The sequence below is a fragment of the Leptinotarsa decemlineata genome, unplaced genomic scaffold (assembly GCF_025532065.1).
Source record: "Leptinotarsa decemlineata unplaced genomic scaffold, Ldec_3_MD MMD2_tig00000505_RagTag_RagTag, whole genome shotgun sequence".
Taxonomy (NCBI): Eukaryota; Metazoa; Arthropoda; class Insecta; order Coleoptera; family Chrysomelidae; genus Leptinotarsa; species Leptinotarsa decemlineata.
Window position 1 is genome coordinate 5,864,249 of NW_027412549.1, and position 22,487 is coordinate 5,886,735.

Genomic DNA, 22,487 nt, shown 5'->3' on the forward strand with positions numbered 1-22,487 from the left:
GATTGCTCGCGTTCAGGACAAGAAAAATCTCCCAAATAACTAAAGACCAGTCGCCGCTTTGTTATCAGTGATATCAAAAATCATGGAGAAAGCCGTAAACCACCATATCGTTAAATATTTTGAAAGCTTAAACATCTTGAGCGATCATCAATATGGTTTTTGGAAACAAAGATCAATTGGCGACCTTCTATCGTATGTCACTTATATTTGGAATAACACAATAAAGAAATATGGAGAATCAAGAGCTGTTGCGCTTGATATTTCTAAGGCCTTCGACCGTGTGTAGCATGAGGGTTTGCTGGCCAAACTTCGATGCTGTGGCTTGTCGGATCACATCTGTGTATGGTACTCCAGCTTCCTGAAGGAACGTTCCTTGCGAGTGGCCGACGATGGATATCTCTCGAATACTTTTACCATCGGTGCTGGTGTTCCCCAGGAAACTATTTTGGTTACAACCCTCTTTCTATTGTATATCAACGGCTCATTGGAAAAAACCAAGAATCCAATATATTGCTTAGCTGACGACAGCACAATTCTTTCGTCATTCCATATGGAAATTAGGACATCTGCGGCGGATACACATTTTCACCGGCAGCAGGAACTTGCATATCTTAATTAGGATCTATAAGTAATTCGAATTGGGGTGAAAGTAACCAGGTTCAATTCAATGCCATAAAAACCCAGGCATCGGTTTTCTCCAAGAAGACAAATGTTTTCGAACCGGATATAATATCAGGTCAGACAATTCCACTTTCTGCTTCGATAAGTTTGCTGAGGATTAAAATGGACACCAATATATCTTGACACAATCATGTCACTGGAATCGCAAAAACCAAACACTGTCCCGAACCACAAAACTGTACACTCCTCAGCAACTTTTAATAATTATTGTTCTCATGTATGGAGTTCTGCCCCTAATATGCTGGATTCCATCCAGGAAAGAGCCATCCGCCTGATCGGAGACGCGAACATCACTTCTAACCTTGATAGTCCGGAACATCTATCTATCTCTATAGATACTTTCACGGAAAGTGTTCAAGTGACTTGGCATACATATCAGGCGGTACATATCAGAAATACACGACGGACTGTGGCTGCTCATTGAGGTTGAACTCAGAACACCTCGAACTCCACTGATCAAAATCACTTTCATTTGGAGAACTGAGTTTAAGTGGAATAAACTTCCTGAGAACGTTTTTCCAAATGGATCTAATCTCCAGCGATTCAAATCCAATGTAAAGCACTACATTCGCACAGGCACCGCTGTTAGAGCGCCTTAAAGCTTTTTCTATAGTGCCTGTGTTTTGTCCTTGAAAAAACAGATTTATTCACTTCCTAAATAGCCAACTTGGTTGGTGAAAAGCGCATCGAGAAGAGTATTGCATTACTGATGATTGAGAGAAGTGCTTGTTTTGGGACTCATTTCATTCTTGCGACTTCATGTCACCTCAAAAATAGGTCGTAATGTGATGTGTTTCATTCCGAAACTTCGAAAAACGCAATTGAGGGTTATATTGTTTCATGTGAGTGAAATTTTATTTCGTGACTTTCATATACTATATTGTGTAATGTTTCTATGTATGATATCCGTTTCAATTCCAAACGAATGTTTGGATTACAAACCATATAATTAAAAAAAAATATTAAATTCATTTTGATTCAGATTCATTTTGAATGGGTTGTAAACTCTAACCAGAAAAGATGAAACTGTTATAGGACGTCATTGTACTTTTGGCGATTCACTATTTTTTGTGAAACTCACCTTTTGTTTTCAGCTCCTTGGAGTATCAAGGCATTCTTCTCTGCTTCCAAATCTGGCCGTTCTTTGGCAACCGTGATTCCCAACAGTTGATCTTCTAAACCAACACTTGTAATCATGAAGTTCACAAGTGTCACTTTAACGGCCACTTCTGGAAGGTAATGAGGATTTCTAAGTTTCGTAGTTATATACAATTTGAAATCGGAGCTATATTCAACAACGGAATCGCCAAGTTTCAAACAAAGAGCGCCCCCTTGTTTGAAAATTTGTTGGGCAAGAACTGGTTCCAGTATAGGGTCGAGCTCTTCTCCGATATTTTCAAGGAGTACCTAAAGCAGGTACATCAGTTGAGAGATTTATTTTAGAAAAAGTATAAAATACAAACCGGTTGTCCAAACTGTATGGCGTTTTCCAAAATTCGGACATAATCAGGCTGATTCAATCTTATGATCGCTAAATTGTTGGACCTTTCCATATTTTTTATCCATTTGTTGGCTTGTCCTTGGGGGTCTATCATCAAAGCATATCGCCTGGCATTTCTGAATGATTGAGAAATAATTGAAAATTATTGTTGAAAGAATATATTAACTTATACACGGATCACGCAACATAACTTTATTTTGTTTGGAAGTGGTTGACAATGTTTCATGGTAAATTTCATTAGTTCGGACTTCCATTATCTAATATGATTTGAAATTTCTGAAAGAATAAATAAAATTAAAAATTAAAATGATTATATAAAAAATATATGTTTTTTCGTTAACCAGGTGTCGCATCCATACGAACAACAACCCTCAGGAGTCAAAACTTTGCGAGCTAAAGACTCACGAGGTCTTACATTTTATCGAGTGATTTCAAACACGGATTGGATAATAGCAAGTGAAAATCGATCGTTCAGCTAGCGGCTTGAACCACTGACTAACACGGCGGTCGTTTTAGAAATGAACAAAGCACCCACGTCGAACCGACCGGCTACCGACCGAAAATAAGTGACAGAAAATAACAATTATATTAAGCATAAAAAAGTCATTCCCCAAAGACTATTGTGGATACTAACAATCGAAACGTTATGAAGTAACTTGGCTTGAAATCTTTCAATTTTTATTTATTTTAATTGTTCAATTTTCAATGCTTTGCTTAATGTTTGCTATTGTTATTCCATTTCAGGTTTTTTTTTTACTTAATATAATTGTTATTTTCAGTAATTCATTTTATTTCTCAATTTTATTTATTCTTTCATGTAATTCAAATCGTATTATATCATATTTTACAATGGAAGTCCGAAATAAATAAATTTATTAAATGAAAAAATCAGGTCTATTTTAGGAATATCATTGAGGGTTGGTAATTTTGTTTCTCAAAAATTATATTGAATGTATACATTTCTGTTTGATATATACGAATCTATAATATTCAATTTCAATTTGAGGAGCAGCTAATTTATTGTTAATGAATCATTTCAAGAAACCGCAAAATAAAATAATGAAATTATTCAAATTATCATATCTCAAACCTATAAATACCACGTGATCTTTCAGATATGCAATCCACGTGACGTTTTATTCATTCTATTAGAAAAAATCGCATTCAACTTTGAGTTTCAGTGGAATAAATACCATCCATTTTCATGATAGATCAAAAAACAACATTCGGAAAAGTTTCTGCTTCCTTCTTCTAATTGAAATTCAGATCTCCATATTATATTTTTGTTTTTCATTCTTATTACAATTTAATTATTATCAATATGTGCTGTATACTCCATTGAAAAATTAATATTCAAATAATTTATTTTTCCTTCTTGGGATTGATATAGATTATTATCATTATTATTTCAGACGGAAATCCACACCATTGATTCAAGTGTAGAGAAAGTAGTGGAAAACAACTTCACATATAAATCAATCAAAATATCATCGTATATTTAAGCTGATACGGGAGTACTTGGCTCTCAACTGATTTATTTAATGAATTTGTTCGAAGAAAAACCAAGCTATTCTAAACGCCCCGTTTTTAGGTTACGAGTATTCATTTGAGCCCTTTGTTGATCTCATAAAGTCGTCTTCTCAAGGAAGATGTCATCGTTCTTTCCTACATAGAGTAGAGTCTAACAAAACCAAAAGCAATAGATATTTCAAGAACATCCGTCAAGATGGAATAGTTAGTAGGAAATAGCTGAACATTGCTGTTCCCTTCAAACGGATGTCTTTGATCAGAACAGCAGTCAACCCTGTTTTGGGTTCCTATAACTTAATAAAACAGAACAATAAAGTATAATGAATATTAATAATACACAATCAATTTGTATTCACTTACTAAATATTCTATGTTATGAATTATGAATGGACTGACCCGTTACTCCAATAACACTCTCCATGATAATAAATAAACAATTTTCGCTTATATCGTAGCTTCATTAGTAGCTTCATCACTACCGATGAAGCTACGGTGTTGGCGAAACACGTCTATAATAAAATCATTTCGTGAGAATTATTAAATTATTATCATGAATATTTTATGTTTTGCTTTTATTTTTGTATGTTGTGATATTATCTTGATAAAATTCATTAGATACACGCTCTACCGACTTTGGTTTGGTGATCATAAAAATCAGAATGGTTGATTCAAATAACTAGGTTTCGATTTTCCATAAAACCCACTGACAGTAATGAATACTGTTTTTTGACTAAATCGTACCATCATTTTCATTATATTAGACTATCGACCAACTCTGTATAATACTATTAAGCCACAATAAAAAAAAACAATTATCGATGGTTCAATAGGAACGTGCTTTATAGGAAATTCATTCCGAACGGTGAATTAGTATTCTACTCACGAAATTATGATGGCATTATCTATGCTGAAATTATCTGTCGGTAGACCGAAGATGTTCCATTGTCTGATGATCACGGGCTCCCCTAGGACTTGTGTGAGCTGAAAATCTCTGCTGCAGACGATCTCGTAGCTAGTTAACGCGTCCACCCACTGTTCTACTTGTTCTGCTCTAAACTGCATTGTAAATGGGCCGAGATACGCCACAACACCAGCGGCAATCAAAATATCTCCTAGAAGTTGTAACGAAGAAAAAATGCAATAGGAATATTTCTGGCTCCGAAAAAAGCCTATGATAGAAAATTATGGCAATGAAGGAAAAGCAAGACAGTTATTCGAGAGGTGTTTTGAAGATAGAGTAACGAGCACTCATATTGGAATATACAAGGTTAAAAATATATTTACAGAAAAAGTATTACCTCAAGGCTCTGTAATTGGGCTTATTCTATTTCCAATTTATATTCGCAATTCACGGTATGCAGGTCTTTCTGAAAAGTATATTGTTTTTGCTGACAACACAGGAACCTTCAGTTATTTAAGAAATATTGACATTAAATTACTAGAGGAAAGGCTGGAAATTCACAAATTGAGACGGATAAGTTAGGTAGGGTTCAAGTTGAGTGGGTCTGTTCGACTCCCTCTCACCTATTTAAACTCGACCAAATAAATCTAACTTTAAATTCAGTCATCACATCTTCTCTCTTCCAACACGTATTAGCGACAGGATACAACTTCAATTTCGAGAACACAAAAATACTAGCAAGCAGTGAAAACTTGTAATTTCGAATAATCAGAGATGCTATCGAAATTGAAAAATGACCTAGTAGTATGAATAAGAGGGATGATGTGCAAAGTTCACCAACAACATAAAGATCCATTTTATCTCGTCACAAAAGCAAACAGACCGTAACACCCGAGAAGCAAAACTTAGCACATGACAACACAGGTATAATAACAGAGGCAGGAGAGGCAGCTCAAGGGCCAAAACAGGTAGTCGAGCAAACATAGGTAGTGGCAGCAACCCAGGTAAATGGAAGCATCCATCCCTATAAATTAAGACACACAGAGTTCGAATTGAACTCCAGACATCACCAGAAGATGGCAAATGAGACTTTGCCGAAACATTGTGAAAATAATCCTTATGAGGATAAAAAACACGGAACATGGAGCGAAACCCGAAAAAATAACTCATCATACATCATATACCGCGTCTGGTGTTTTTGGTTGATCGATGTTTCGGCTCATAGTTTCTTGAAAATGGCTTCAAATTCGAAGCCAAAACGACGAAAAACTGAAAGAACCAGACGCGGTTCACCTATATGTGTGTGTATAAATTCGAATGGATATAGTGATGGTGGAAACGAATATATTGGTCAGGGTAAGGTGAAAGTTATGAAGAGAAAAGATAAAAAAAGTTACAAATATCCTGTTGTTTTATAGCCAAACCTCGTAGAATTGAGATCATTATAAACACAAATTCACAAAAAAATCCATATCAATTAAAATCATATAACAGACTGATAATAGCGCCCCTCATAATAGGTTATTGATTCATAATAAATGTCCAGAACAAACAAATAGTACTGCGAAAATAAATTTGTTGTACATTTCAGTACTATTCGAAATGGGCTATAAAGTATCGATCTGGAGAGAATTATTTTCCCACACTAAAACATAAATAACTGCCCCTCGACGTGCGTTTCACTAACCAACTTAACATCATCAGGGGATGATGAAAACTTTTTAAAAGCCAGCAAAAATTAGTTTCATCTCTTGTTCATGTTCTGGTGTGTAGAAAGTATTCTCTTCAAATTATTTTACGTCAGAGTTTCCAATTCTACATATTGAATGTGAGGGCTGACCTGTCAGTAGGAAGTATTTCTCTCCTAGTTCCTTGGCGGTCGTTCTCCACCTATCCTTCTCTCCTCCCAAGCCTCCTATGAGTTCCTCTGCTCTTTGCAGCTTCAGTTGACACAAAGTCACCTCGTCTGTGAGAATTTGAAATTTTTTCTGTTCAGCCTCCAACGCTGCTTCCAGTTTGGCTACTCTTTCCCTGGCTTCGCGTAACAGGGCTCTTTTCAATTCCAGAGCCGCCATTGCCGCCTGAAATTCACTCTCAGCAACGGCTAGCGCCGCTTTTTTGGGGGCTACAACTTTGGCCACTTTGTCGTATTTGGATATCGCAATTACCCACTTACTCAGACCTTGAAAACATGCATAGTCAATCTTAGAAAAACAAGTATTGCAACCTGTTAACTAGTAGATGAAAATGTATACCTCGCAAAGTTCAACTTCATTTTTAAAAAATCAGTAATCGGAGTTCGAAAGGAATATTTCATAGAATTTTTTATATGAAATAAAAAGTCTTATTGAGTGAATAATATGACTGGAGTTTTTCCACAACACCAAACCGTTATTTTTAAACACCTCGACACGTGTTTCAATCACCAAGTGGTCATCTTGTCTAACTAATCTTAATGAACTAAAGTCTTTGGAATGGTTTTGTTGCAAAACAAGATGGGCAAGTGCTGATTTTTTTGGTCTTCCAAATTTTAGGTGTGCTAAGTGTTCCTTATATCTTATTCAAATAGATCTTTTTGTTTGTCCAGAATATTTTACATTGCATTCCTTACATTTAATTTCGTTAATTCCAGACAAGTGTCGAAGTGTTTGAAAGTAATGGTTTGTCGTGAAAAACTCCAGTAATATTCTTTACTACACCCCAAAGTTTCCAAACAGTGCATTACAAGTTGTCTTTGAGTACTTTTTGATAAGAGTATATTCAAAATGTATAACCGCTGAAAAGAATATCACAGATCAATTAGTCAAAATTAGTTAGTATATGACTTAGTATCAACCCTTTCGGTTGTTCTTTCTTTCTCATATATAGACATAGTTATTCAAATTTAATGAACACCAAAATATCATCATTATTATCCTGAGTTAGAAATTCAGTATTTATTTTTGTGAATACTATCTTTATTTTCATTGACAACAAACTTATTTGGATCAGATATTTCAATCAAGAAGTTCCATCCTTAATTTTTTTTATTTCACATTCGCGTTTTAAACATGGCAGTATAAGAATAAGTCCGAACCTCCTTCATTTTTTTCGAAAATTGTTTCACAAATTGTTAACATACCAAATTCTCAAACACATTTTACCTTCAGCTGCGGTGGATGCCGTTTTTATCTTCTCAGGATCAAAGCTTTCATCATTCAAGATTTGGTGTTTTAATTTATCCATAATGCGAGGTGCAATGTTATCCTTGTCATAGTTGATTAGACTGTCCAAGAACTTCATGTCTCCCAAAACTCTCAAAGATGGTCCCCAATAATCATCCACTGTTCCAATTCCACTAGGAGCAGGGACTTTTTGAGGTTTTATGTCCTGAAAAAAGGTATTCATATTTATCAGCTCTGAAATGAGTTTAGTTGTTCAGCTATCAATATCTCACCTTCAAGATACATACTGCTTCCATAACCAATTTTACACCTTTGGGGGGATTTTTCATTGTTTTCACAACACTGATATCAGCAGGTGTGAGCGTATTCAAAGCAGCCAATGCTGCATTCAAAATCGGCATTGCTTCTGCCAGGTTTGCATCACACTCATCTTTGATGGCTTGAGCAGCTTTGGCCTGCTCGTTTGCCACTTCTTCGTCAACCTTTGAGAAATCATTTTGTAATTGAAGTGTGTGCAAACTATCGAAACTGAAGATACAAACATGGATATCCTAAACTATGTAAATCAGAGTTTAAAAAGTAATTTCTGAAGTGTCTATCACAAATTATAGGTGCTGATTTTAAATCTATTTCACACTCAGACGAAATGAACTGTGGTGTCAGATTGGTTGATGTACATACATCCTCATTATCTCTACCTGTATAGTTTTTTCAACGACAGCAGCTTCTGCAGATTCAGCTTCGACTTTTTTCAACGTTTCTTCTACTTTGGCTGCTGCGATGACAAGCTGGGGTTCCAAGGCTGCCAAACTTGCTTGCATTATAGACACTTCCGCTCCAGCAGATTCGAGTTTCTCTAAACCAACTTCATATCTTTTTTTGAGTGTTATGATCTCTCTGCAATCAATAGCAAAATGAAGGGACAATTATACATTCATTTCAATCAATTCCAATTATGTAAGTATGAAGTTATGCAGATTCTTCAAATGAATAATTTGGAGAAAAAAATCAATAAATATAATAATAATCTATCTACAAAATATTTTTCCATACATCCAATTCCTTTCGCTCTCAGTTGAATATTTGGATTCAATTTAAAAGTAGTATGACTCTTTTTTTAAATATCAAGATAAGAGATGTTCACACAGGGAGCACAATCAAAAGACAAAAGAAAGAATGACGCGACGACAGAAGTTGCAAGTAGGTAGGTAGATAGGAGAGGCCAAAATCCAAAGGGTTTATTCGACCCACCACAGCAAACCGCAAGGGTTTATTGTCGAATTCGGCCAAATAACACCAGTTTCTCAATGAAGCTGGTTAGCTTATTTGATGAGCGATCTTTCAGGTGAGAAGCCAAGATTGAAGCTCTCAAACCATGAAAACCTGTTCCGGTCCGCAACGGGGCAGGCACAGAGTGTGTAATAATAATGATAATAAAATTGACATATTGATTATTTACACTCTTAACATACAACTTAATACAAACATTTATATAAAAAAAAGTGGCGAGATTCAGTTTTTGTAGATAAGGGTCTCTGCAAAACCTTTTCATCCACTCAACCTTCAAAAGGTATCTGTAATGGCATTACATACAAAAGGCTAGTGCAGGGGTTTCTCAAGTGAGTGCCGCGGCGACCTGGTGTGCCGTAGAAAGAAAAGAGGGGCGCCGTGAATCAATTGTCTATCACTATCCGAAACCATGAGTATTCGCGCGTACGTATGTAGTGAAAAATATTTTGAGCGCTTGTTCGAATGATAGTAAAAAAGCATCTACTAGTGGCGGCGGGGAAGCGAATAAGAGAAAATATCGGTAATACGATGATAGCTATTTGGACTTTGATTTTACTTCTATAGAAGTGGACGATAAAGAGAATCCGTAGTGTGTGCTTTGTTTGAAAATGCTATCATCCGAAAGTATGCTCCCGAGTAAGAAAACGAGATTCGATACAGTTCATCCTACTATAACTGAGGCATCGCGGGGTTTTTGTCACCGAAAATTACAAAATTTAATGAAAACAAAAAACGTTTTCACTCAGCAGGCATCAGTACCTAACAACGTACTGTTAGCTTCATTCAAATGGCATACAGGTTGGCAGAATGCAAAAAACCTCATATTATACCCTTATCTAACAATATCGAGAAATTCATGGAATAGCTGAAGATCTCAATTACCAATTAGAAGAAAAAATTGAAGGCAAGGATTTTGATTTGCAGCTTGATGAGGCTACTGACAGTAATAATGATGCACATCATATTTGTTAGGTAAGCTTTCCGGCTCATATTATTACTGTTGGTGAACTTTCATTCTGCAATAGCATAAAAGTGCTACCGACCTAGACTTTTATTGCAGAAAATGGTTTGGATTGGGAAAGATACTGATGTTGCTCGATCCATGTTTGGCACCAAATGCAATATCGACCCATTGCATCATCCATAGGGAAACTCTTGCATCAATGAACTCTGAATTGAACCAAGTACTAAATAATAAATAGGCCGCTAAAGGCCAGACTTTTCAACAAACTATGCACAGTTATTTGAGTTGAATTTACAGCCCTGCTGTAATACTGTAATTCATGATGGTTTTCACCTGAAAATTTCTTATTTCGTATATATTTGAAAAACTAAACGTCTTTGCAAGGCAACAACACGCACCTTCTGAAGCTGTTGAAGAAGATTGCGGTATTTAAAAAAAATGCAGTTGTGGATGAAAAAAGTTAATGAAGGTGACTTGATTTGGTTATCCGTTCAAAATGAATATACAAATTCAACTTCAAAAGCTTCAGCAGTAATCAAGATCAAATACCGATCAAGGATTAATGCGAAGCAAGAAATGAAAGTAGCAGGATCAAGCCTTATAACCCGCTTTGGAAAACTGTGTGGAGATTACCAAGCTCATCCTTTTCATTGATTCGACTGAGTAACTATTTTATTTCATTTTTTCTTGAATTTATCTTGTTGTTTTCTATTTCAGTTCTGAATTCTCATAAATATAATAAACTTAGTTCAAACTAGAACAGGGCGCCGTGACAAAATACTAAACTTGTAATTGCGCCGACAACTGAAAAAGATCGGTAACCCTTGGGCTAGTGTGTTATATTTTCAGAAAAAAAAAAGAAACAGAATATAAAAGAGCTAAATGAGGTTCCAGTTGTCCGATCGTTGATACATCGAACAGAACGTTGGTAAAAAAAGAAAATAATGTGGTTGCTTTCTGTATTTCACTGAATCATAATCAATAGGAATTTCCAAGAAATACCGATAAAATGAATGTTCAGTAACCATAAGAAAGATCAAAATGAGGATCCAACCATTATGTTACTGACAATTTTGTGCTCTGCGGTTTCATCATCTTCCAAACAGAGACGGTACTCTCTGTCTTCTGACGGTCTGTCTGTGCGAAAAATGATTCAGACGACAGAAACATTTGAGTGCGTCATCCCAAACAATTGTTTGTACATTTTTTTCGAAGGAAATCACTTCCACAATCTTGAAAAAATGTTGGTGTAGAAAGAGTAAACATTTCATTTCATCCCGTTAATACAATTTATGCCTTTTATCAGTAACTTGTTCTATTTTACAATTTCTACCATCAAAAATAACATACATATCCAACCGTTTCAGAGTCAAAATTGGGAGAAAAATTGCAGCCTTTCTTTGATTGGCTTTATTTTTTAAACTTCCTCGAAAGATGTCAAAACGGTTTTGATACCAGTGCAACAAATTCTTCGACAATAATTTTCCAGATCAATGTATTAGAGAAAGAGGTTTCACACAAAGGCCACTCAATTCCCCCTATTTATTACCGCTGGATTTTTCTATGCGCATGAATGAAATTAAATGTATATGAGACGCAGCCAACTACTCTAGATAGTTTACAAACATGTCAACAACATAATGTAATGGAGAAAACAGAAGTTGGTCATACCATTGTGAGCAAGCTAATTGTGCTCAGGTCGAATATTCGACCTGAATGTTTTTGTTCGGATTAACTTTCTAACTTAACAACTTAGAAAAGTGTTATTTTTTTTCCTATTGTCCCAATGTCAAAAATGTATGGGGTTAGCTACAAAATTGTAAGGTCTTCCAAATGAGGTGTCACTCGACGATTCACTTCATCTGAAATTTTTGACGTGGAGGTTAGTATAGAGAGGAGATGACTGACAAGAGGTTGATTTTCATCTGGAAACTAAAGTTGACGTATTTATAGGAAATACGACTCTTCAAACTTCAAGATTAGGAGGTTGGATAACTGAAAACGATTCTAGATTACACACTAATATAGAACGAGCATTAAGACAGATTAAAAAAAAAGGCAAAGGTAAAACCAAGAGTAGTCCCATTCATCTCAGGAAAAGCCAGATATGATATGTATACTCGAACATTTTTATGCCTGAGATAGATTGTAAAATTTATTAATAAAAAATGTTGAATCTTTTGAGTTTTGTTCCATTTTCATATTTTTTTTAATATATAGTCCAGTTAGCAATTTTTTCATTCTTTGATACAAACGATTTGAAAATATTTCCTGATTCTATGATGAAATTTGCATTTTCCACAGAAAATCACATTATTTGGCTTCAAGTATGAAAGAAAGTAGATTTGCAAAAATATATCTTCTTTCACAATAATTGTACCACAAGACAATAATATTAATAATTTACTTTCGTTTCTTTGACAGGAATGTCTTAAACGTGCTTATCATTTCCAAGTACGAAGTTGGGGTCACATAGTTTCGTCGGCTTAGTCTCAAGTAATATTCTTCAGATAGTTCTTGCGTAGATATGTGGAACATCTGACACATATCGATGCAAACTTGACGCTCCTTGTCGATAAGCTCTATTTCACCCAAAAATCTCGTCGCTACAGCCAGTAGGGCATCTTCCGGCCATGTCTGAAATATAAATGGTCAAAATACAATCACAAATTTGGAAGAAAGACATCATTTCATCAGTATATTAATCCTAACTACTAATGATTAGTTTGTAACGATACATTTTTCCTTAATTGAGACTTCAAGCAAGAATGTACAAAATGGGCCAAATTGGACACTTTCAAAGGGAAACTCCTGCTTTCAAATTATATAGGTGAAGACTGATGGTTAGGTCAAATTTTATGACAAACTCAATGTGAAAACTGTACATCGATATCTATCATCGTTTCTAATTACAGCATTTTCAAAAAGTTGCTTTTTTCTGTCAAAAAATTCTTTTTACTATGAAAATATGTTGAAAACGCTTTTTACGTAGAATTCAAAACACAAGCACTACTAGAAGATCCTTAAATCGCTATCGGAGCTGTGCCTATGCGAAAGTAGTGATTCAGATTGGATTTGAATCGATGCAGAATGAAAGTTCACCAACGTCCTCTGGAAGTTTATTCCACATGAACGCAATTCTCCAGATGAAAGAGTTCTTGAATGGTGAAGTTTGAGGTGTAATCAGTTGAACCTAAAAACGATGAGCAGTCACAGTTCCTCGCCTATTTCTTATATGTGCCGCTCTTGGTGGAATCAAATGTGCCAAGTCGCTTGAATACTTTCCGTAAAAGTATATATAGAAGAGAGACAAATCTCCAACCTTTTTTCGATGTTCCAGGCTATCAAGGTTGCACGTAATGTTAGCGTCTCCAATCAGACAGATGGCTCTTTTCTGGATGGAATCCAGCAACTTCAGGGTATGTTTAGGGGCAGAGCTCCATACATGAGAACAATAGTCCAAAGAAGGTCTGAACTGAGTTTTATAAGTTTATCGGTGGAGAACTATTTTTTCAGAGACACCCTGTATTTCCAAAAATGTAGACACACTTGATGTTTTGCTAGTGTCATCTTTGAAATACAGAGCTTTTCCTTTTTTTCATGTAGACTTTGGAACGCACACTTTGATCAAGTAGACTTTGGACGATGCGGCGATAAAACAGAATGCAAATTGATGGTAGTTGTCAAATTTTGATTTAAACAATAAAGACGCTCTTCAATTAGTGTTTTTGGTAAAATTTTCAAACGCATTCGCAATGAAGTATGTGAATTATAAAAAATGGGATAACCTTTTAGAAACATATTTTCGCAATATTGCGACATAACCTAATGAGCCTTTTTCCTGACAATATTACAGCAAACGTGTCACGAGAGGCAGCACTAGTAGTAGGGACAAACATAAACTATTCACATGTAGGCATGTAACAGTGTTATTTACGTAATATCAATTCATCATTTAAAAATATAAATCTGGTATAAAAAATTATTTTGTGCTAGTATAATGTCAACAAAGCCTTGCTGTTTTGCGAATTGTACGTCAGATAATCGATATCCGAAAGAAAAATTGTATTTTATACCATTTAAAAAACCTCATATCAATGAGGTTAGATGTAAGAAATGGATATGTGTTTCGAGGAGAGAGGATTTAACAGTGCAAAAAATAAATAAATATTCATATGCATGCTCTAAACATGAAATGAATAGTACATTTTTCATAGTTAATTACCATTGATTAGAATGAGATATAACTTCAATCGTTTATCAAATTATATTCATTTATTATATTTAATTAAATTTATTTCAATACCTACCATCTATATTTGATTCATATTTCACTCGGAAATAAATCTGAAATTCATAATAATTTTGAATTTCTTTTATTACAGTTTGAATCTACCGCTACTCTTTTACTAGAGTCTGTATACTAACCTGTCTATTAATACTTTTTTTTCCAGTCACTTTTAAATTACGGCATGCAAGCCAACATTTTAATGTTACAACATTGTTATCCTTTACAGATACAAATTTTAGTTTTGCTCCAGGAACATCTTCTGTTAAAAACATTATTATATGAGGATTAGGCAGTATTTGTCCCTACCGAACTACTAGCGCTGCTACTGAGTGATTTTTTGTACTTCAGGAAAAAGGTCCATTGATGGTGGTTAATTTGAATAGAAAAGGTCAAAATTATATGAATCAAATTATGATAAGGAGTTGGAAGAAATAGTCGTTTTAGTATCTGTTGAAAATAGTGCCAAAACGTCAACACGAAATTTGAAAATATCAACAGGCTTACTGAGAACTAACATTTAGGAGGATTTTTAAAAAACACAAAATGAACTTGTATAGAACCAGAAGAGTTCTTCAACACAGATCAGGAGATTTTGAACGCCCCATGGCTTTTTGCTAGTGGTTCCTGGAAAGTTACGCGATTTTTGTTGAATTATATTTGGACAAACAGTTTATGATAATAATAATATAATAATAATAATAATATTTATTCATCCTTTAAGATCATACACATATAGGACAAGTCATATGATGTATTTGCACAGATATATATATATATATATATATATATATATATATATATATATATATATATATAACTATATACACATAACTATATTACTTTAAACATATTGTCCATACAAACAAGCAAACAACAAATAAAAAAAAACTATGAATTAGCAAAATATTCACTAATGTTCTAAAAGCAGGATTTCACTTAATATTTTTTCAATCTTGTTTTGAATTTATTAATATTTTTTTCGTTTTCGATATCACTTGGGAGATGATTGAAAAATCTTATTCCATTATATTTAGGACTGCTTTCGTAAAGTGATGTACGGTGCTTTATACTTCTGAATAAGTCACCATGCCTCGTAGAATGTTCATGAGAATCAGAATTTTTTGAGAAGCTCGAGATGTTGAGTTCAACATACGTTAAAGTTTTATAAATGTAGATCGATGGAACCGTCAGTAATTTGAACATTTTAAAATCATTCCTACACATCATTCGGTAATCTAAGCCAAATATTAGACGAATTAGTCTTTTTTGACCAATGAAAACTCTGCGAGCATTGGCCGTACTTTCCCAAAGAACAATATTATAAGAAATATGTGAGTATGAGGGAGCATAGTACATATTTATCAATTGCTCTAGTGTGAATATATTCTTCAGCTGCAAAATTGCATAATAACTACTATAGAGTCTTGTTGATCAGGTGTGTAAACACCTGATCAACATGTGTATTCCACTTCAAATTTACATCTAAATATGTCCCCAGAAATTTTATTGAATCCGAAAATATATATGTTTGTTGTTTACGTGAACAAAATAATCATTTGAGATTTTTGTACGAAAATAAAACTGTAGACATACTGTTTGTCAGGATTGACAATTAGGGAATTGTCACTACACCAATCAGTAAATTCTTTCGACAAATTATTCATTTTCTGCACTTGTGAGAAGTGCCGGGTTTTTCAACCGCTCCAATTCTTATACTTGGGCACAAAAAATCCTCATTCTATTGTGGAGCAGAGGAGTTAAAGAAGATTTGGATTCAGTGTGGGGACAGGTGTATTCAGGGGTAGAATTATCGGCCTGTTCATTCATAATGGCACTCTCACATCTCAAAGGTATTTTGAAATTTTAAGGCGAAATATTGAACCCCTTGTTGGTGAATCGCCACTAATGAAGCTCTGAAAAATATATTTTCAACAAGACGCCTCACAACACTGCAATTGTCACCAATTTTTCGGTAATAATTGGAGAGCCAACCAAGGAGCCAACAGTTGGCCGGCCAGGTCATCGGACCTAACACCAATGGACTTTTACCTTTGAGGAAGGTTGAAAGATTTTATTTTTGAATTGCCGACCAATTCTAGATACGAATTGGAATTGATGCAAAGTTCTGCTTCTCTCACTTCTATTGAACTAATTAATTCGGCAAAAACCGTCCAGATATCTATATCATTTAATAAATTGTTTTACTGTTGTTTATTGGAACTATGTGTTTTAATTACTGCTGTGAAAAGCTTTTTCAATAGTTTATAGCAACTACTGAACAATTTCTTTCTGTTTTATCGGCTCGTTGTTCAAAGTCTACTTGATCAAAGTGTGCATTTCAAAGTCTACATGAAAAAACCTAAAAGCTCTTTATTTCAAAGATTACTTACAAAACATCAAGTGTGCTATATTTTTGGAAATACAATTTTAGGCTCTATTGAAATATGTAGGAATATAAAGGGTGTCTCTTCTCTATCAATGACTATCGATATCTCATTTGACATTTTTACACCATTGAATTCTACGTAATAAAAAGGTTCTGGAAATGTTTTCATAAAAACAAGATATCTTTAACGAAAAGAAAGTTACAGCAACTTTTCGAAAATTTGCATTTTCGAACTCATGTAACTCATAAAATTTGATCCTCAGACATAGCCATCAGTTTCCAACTATCTAGTTTGAAAACAGGAGTTTCCATTTGAAAGTATCCAATTTGGCCCACTCTGCACATAAGTATAAAGAAAAATATTTAACTGAAAATAGCGCCTTAATCTAATGTGCCTGATGATGATATCGACAATCAATACTAAGCAGTATGGAAATGAACCAGTGTGTAATTCAACTTGAGAATTTCAACTAACAATTTGATTTGCTACATTCAATTTTCCTAGAAAGTTGATCATAATCTGATAGCCCTGTGAGGAATAAATAACTCGTTCTTGTATAATGCATTCGAATAGTGCATAGAAAATACATAATTATAAATTATAACAATAATGAAAAATAACCACTTGACGTGAATAAATATGTGCTCTTAAAATTTTCACTGAATATTTCAGTATTTCCAGCTATTTTGGCTCTTTTGTGGGACGGTCATTTTGCAATGTATTGAATCTAAATCCGACCAGAACTTTTCATGTGTCGGAAATTGCTAATATTTTTCATTTCGCCAAAATCGTACCTAGGACTTGAATTTGTTATAAATATGTCTTCATTGCATCCAGAAAGGGATAGAGGGAGGAGTTGATAGTATTTTTTTGTAAGAGTTTCACGACCTTCAGAACAGAACATCGATATTTTCAAACCCATAACGGTAAGATATTTTCAACTGGAAATCAGCTGCCCTAAAAATGTATAATCAATGATACTTTTACATAATTGTGATGCACTGTTTGGAACCTTTGGTGTAGTAATGAATATTACTGGAAGATCAAACTGATCTTCCTCTTGAAGATGATCACTTGGTGATCGAAACACGTGTCAAGTTGTTAAAATAACGGTTTGGTGGTGGGAAAAAACTTCAGTAATATTCATACTTTTACATGTCAACGTAGTTAGTTGATTCAAGTACACAGGTAATTGCAGGTGAAGTTTCAAAAATAAATTTTGGAAATGGGTAGAGTTTTATTATGTCCGAAACGTATCTTACAGAACAGTCGAGACCTTCATTTTACTGGAACTTTTGCTGCCCTTTTAATTCAAAATCAAAAACACTTTTTGAATTCAACGTGGTCATTTTGAGGAGCTGTCATGTAATATTTACCTGCTTTCTATTTCTAATTATTATGTAAACGGATCATTTGGAATGAGACCTTTATCGCTGTTCATAGATTTCATTCTAAACTGTCGAAGGCATCTTAAAACCATTGTCATGCGTACTGGTCTCAACAGTTTCAATCTATTTTTATTAATTCTGTGGCCGTTATCTAAGGCAAGGTAAGTGACAGTTCCAGGATATTAACGAAATAAAGTATGGCAAGGAAGAAGAGGTCGAAACAGAAATAAAAAACCGTATTCCCATTAAATTTTTCATTATATTTTCCCAGTTTCAACCATATTACCATGATGAACACAATTTCAAAACCTTCTATGTAATTATTCCTAATATTAATTATGGTGAAAGCGCCTCCTTCTTTTAAGTCAATTATATGTGGATCCCCAGTTCACTGTTCACCGTTAATCTCACATAATTTTTGTATTATTCATGTTCAAATACAATTATTGAAGAATGTCATTGAAAGACTTGATATTAAGTTTGCAATTTTCTCAAAATAACATCATTTTTGATCATAGACCCTTAATATAATTGAAAGTATTTCAGGTAAATAATGTTATTGTTATACAACGACTGTTTTCAAATATAAGTTTTCAATGACACTTCAATACTTATCTGAAAATAAAAAAATAACGCATAGTTTTTCATTGGCAACAACAGACTAAATAACTCCAATTCTTAAAACGAGAGCTGTTCTCGGAATCAAACTATCTCACCTGAAACCAGTCGATAGTGCAACAGCTCACCAAAGCTGGAAACTTTCTAATTCTATTTCGAAAACTATCTCCAATGGGACTCATAGTTAAAAGAAGATGTAGCTGCTCCTTGACAATCTGGACGAAGAAATTGAAGAGGGCTACAGGACTACCATCAGTTTGCAAAGATTTGTCTCTCTGTCTGTCGAGCTGTCTCATTTTTTCACACAGCTCCACCTTTTCCTCCATGGTGAATAAATTAGGAACCTCGCCGGAATTCATGAGGTTGCTAACGTCTTCCAGAAAACCTTCCTCTTTGATTTGAGTGTCCGAAAATAGAAATACCCCTGAAGTCATGCGAAAAATATTGTAAACGTCGTTTTTATCTTAATGTAAATTTACCATGTTGATCCGTGGCACTAGCCTTACGAAGAATACTTTTCACATCTTCTCTCCATTCGTTGATACCATAAAGTCGAGTTATTTCTACTTGAAACAATTCATACTCGGATATGTGTGCTGCCAGCCTTGTGAGAGACTGACGTCCTGATCCGCCTACTCCCACACAAAGACCATGACTTCTTGGTTGCTTTAAAATTCGGCATATTTTCGACAGATGTTCGATGGCAAATCTTAAACATAATATTGAAAAATCAATATCTAGTTTTATTTTTCATAGTTACATCAGAAGATTTCAAAATGGAATTGAAAGTAAATATGAATAATAATATAGAGTCTTTCATTAAGCACTTCCCATCTTTAAATTTGAATGATACAAAGTGTGTGTGAGTTTAATAAAAAAACATTCATTTGAAAAACCTATTAATGCCATTATGTGTGAAATATAACATCGTTCAAATATCCGTCACGCCTTCTTTGGGTGGAGCGCATACGAAACGTCCAATTTTCCATGACTCTGGCGCATGAATCAGGCCGAAATTGACCGATGGCATCAGTTATGTTGACTTTGAGGACCGCTGTGGTTTGAGGCCCACCACGCCACCGCTACCACGCCACCGAGAAAGTGCCAAGCATGGCCAGTGAAATAATTTTAAAATATTTGAAATCTTTTAAATGTTTAAATGAAATAAGTTTTTTGTACTTTTTGTCTGAAACTCTAAAATTGAATGTGTGACACTTTTCTACATGATGAAAAGTATTAACTTTCTTTGTTTTTCTCATTGCAACGTCTGACTTTTTACTATAACCTTAAGTTAATGTCTTGATAACTGGAATAAACAAAAAGTATTCCTTAAACAACAGCCCATTACTTTGAATGCATCCCTAACAATATTCCGTATTTCTCCTTAACTAGTCAGTCAAGACTACCGTTCGTTTTCTAAGATCCTGTAGATCCTTGATGATGACAGCACGACCAGCTGTCGAAAACTCGCATATAGTTAAATAGGCGATATAAAGCTAGGCACTCCTCAATTTGAGGAGTGCCTAGAAGATGACAGTACTACCAACTGTCGAAAGCGCTCGCAGATAATTGATAGAAGATATAAAGCTTCAAATCCTTTTTGTAAAATTTAATATTGAAATACTGAAAATAAAGGAAAATTAGTTGCATCATTCAAATATATATATATATATATATATATATATATATATATATATATATATATATATATATATATATATATATATATATATATATATATATTTTTGATATATATATATATATATATATATATATATATATATATATATATATATATATATATATATATATAATTTATTTATTTTTTTGATTGATGCAACTAATTGGGGATTGGGGATTGAGTAATTCAATATTAAATTCTACAAAAATGATTTGAAGCTTTATATCTTCTAGAAATTATCTGCGAGCGCTTTCGACAGTTGGTAGTACTGTCTATCATACAGGGCGTGCTAAAATTACTTTTATTTTCATTGTGCATAAAAGTAGTCAAAAGTTCATTTTTTCAAATGAAACCCCCTGTATATTACTCGGTAATTATATATCATATCCCTATACCTAAATCGTCAAGTTTTCTCAATGAAGTCGCTTCTTCTAGAAACATTATTTTTTTTTTAGAATTTGGATTTAGGTAGCAGTGGAATTATCAAGCTTATAGCAGTTCGGTTACTTTCATAAGTAATTTACAAAGAGTTATCGACGGTGTTTCGAATCATCTTCCAAATATCGATTATTCAAACGAAGTTCTTATGAAATTATTTATTATACACGGACAGTGTGATCAAATCATTGCCAGAACTTGTAGAAAATTCAACCAAATGTATCCTGAATTAACACCAATGAACGAGAGGAAGTTTGTAAGATTACAAAATAATTTCAAAGTTTAACTGTTTGAAAAGTGTCAATAATAAATTATTGACTTTTCATTGATATTGTATTTTAATTATGCTAATGTATCACAAGCTATTCCGCAAAAAGTAGAAATAAAGTGAAATATTTATCTGTTACTTTGTTGAGATTTGGCTAAATTTGAGGAATTGGCAAATGTCAAATTTTGGAAAAACTGTAAAAAAACTAAATTTGTACTAGAGAGCTAAAAATTGGATATGGGTAAAAATGAAAAAACAATCATCTTTTCTCTTTACCGATTTCCGAAATTTCGAGCAATAACTGCTTTTCTGAACATTTTTTGGAAAAAATGTCAAATTGGACAGGGAAGAAAAATCACTTGATCGGTCATATGCATGTCATTTGGCATCATTTCCAAAGCACAACCTAATGGAGATATCAAAAGTTGTTTGAAGAGATGAACAAAAAAAAATCCCATTTGATGCGGACTTTATGTGTGACACTGTATATATATATATATATATATATATATATATATATATATATATATATATATATATATATATATATATATATATATGAGGAATATCACTTACCTGAATAATACCAAATTCATGGGTTTTTTCGTCATATTGTTGAACTCAGCAAGGTAGCCCTCGACAATATTTCTCAGCTGTTCCAAATCTTGTACTTCGATGTAATGCCTTGTGTCAGCTTTTGGATTTGCAAAGTCACAATACAACAGATTTCGCAGTTCTGTCTCGCCAATCTGAGTATTCAATACAATACTTTATTTTTCCTGAGACTTTTTAACAAGCATGGAAATCGTCACATACACAGTAAAGATTGGAGTTGAAAAATATCAAGTGATAAAATATGGAATATACATAAAAAAATAAAATCAATAGCAGATTTAGGAGATAATTATATAAAACAATTTGTGTAGTGTAAATAGTAGAATAGTAAACAAGCAAACAATCGTGGAGTCAAGCAGCCAGATCAGTTTGAAAATATTCATCAAGTGAATAAAAGACATTTTTGTAGAAAAATATCTTAACGCTATTTTTGAAATTCATGGGATTTGAAATTTTCTTAATGAATGTTGGAAGTTTATTAAATATGTTTATAGACATAACATGAGGTCCGTTTGATACAGATGTTATTTAGTTTACAGGAACCATCAAATTATAATTTTGCCTGAGAATATACCCAGCAGCTATGTGGATAGTATCATCCCTTTGCTGAAACTCATGGTAATGATTCTTGATGTGATACAATTTAAAATATACATGAATATCACAGTTAAAATTTGTAACTCAGTAAATAACTGCTTACAAGAATCACCATATTTTTTAAAACACATGGTTTTTAGTATCTTTTTTCGAGCAATCAACAGATCATTCAA

At 33.8% G+C, this 22,487-nt stretch overlaps 1 protein-coding gene across 1 annotated transcript in view; it reads right to left on the reverse strand.

Annotated features, from left to right (window-relative positions):
* Dhc36C (Dynein heavy chain at 36C) overlaps positions 1-22,487 on the reverse strand; it is a 165,706-nt gene that overhangs the window by 64,470 nt on the left and 78,749 nt on the right. The window contains exons 32-42 of the mRNA XM_074173808.1: positions 21,679-21,851; positions 19,195-19,424; positions 18,814-19,139; positions 12,439-12,668; positions 8,476-8,674; positions 8,050-8,259; positions 7,757-7,982; positions 6,454-6,795; positions 4,596-4,824; positions 2,145-2,298; positions 1,763-2,088 (exon numbers count right to left, since the gene is read on the reverse strand). Of these exons, the coding sequence (XP_074029909.1) occupies positions 1,763-2,088; positions 2,145-2,298; positions 4,596-4,824; positions 6,454-6,795; positions 7,757-7,982; positions 8,050-8,259; positions 8,476-8,674; positions 12,439-12,668; positions 18,814-19,139; positions 19,195-19,424; positions 21,679-21,851 (2,645 nt within the window). The remainder of the gene's footprint in view (positions 1-1,762; positions 2,089-2,144; positions 2,299-4,595; positions 4,825-6,453; positions 6,796-7,756; positions 7,983-8,049; positions 8,260-8,475; positions 8,675-12,438; positions 12,669-18,813; positions 19,140-19,194; positions 19,425-21,678; positions 21,852-22,487) is intronic.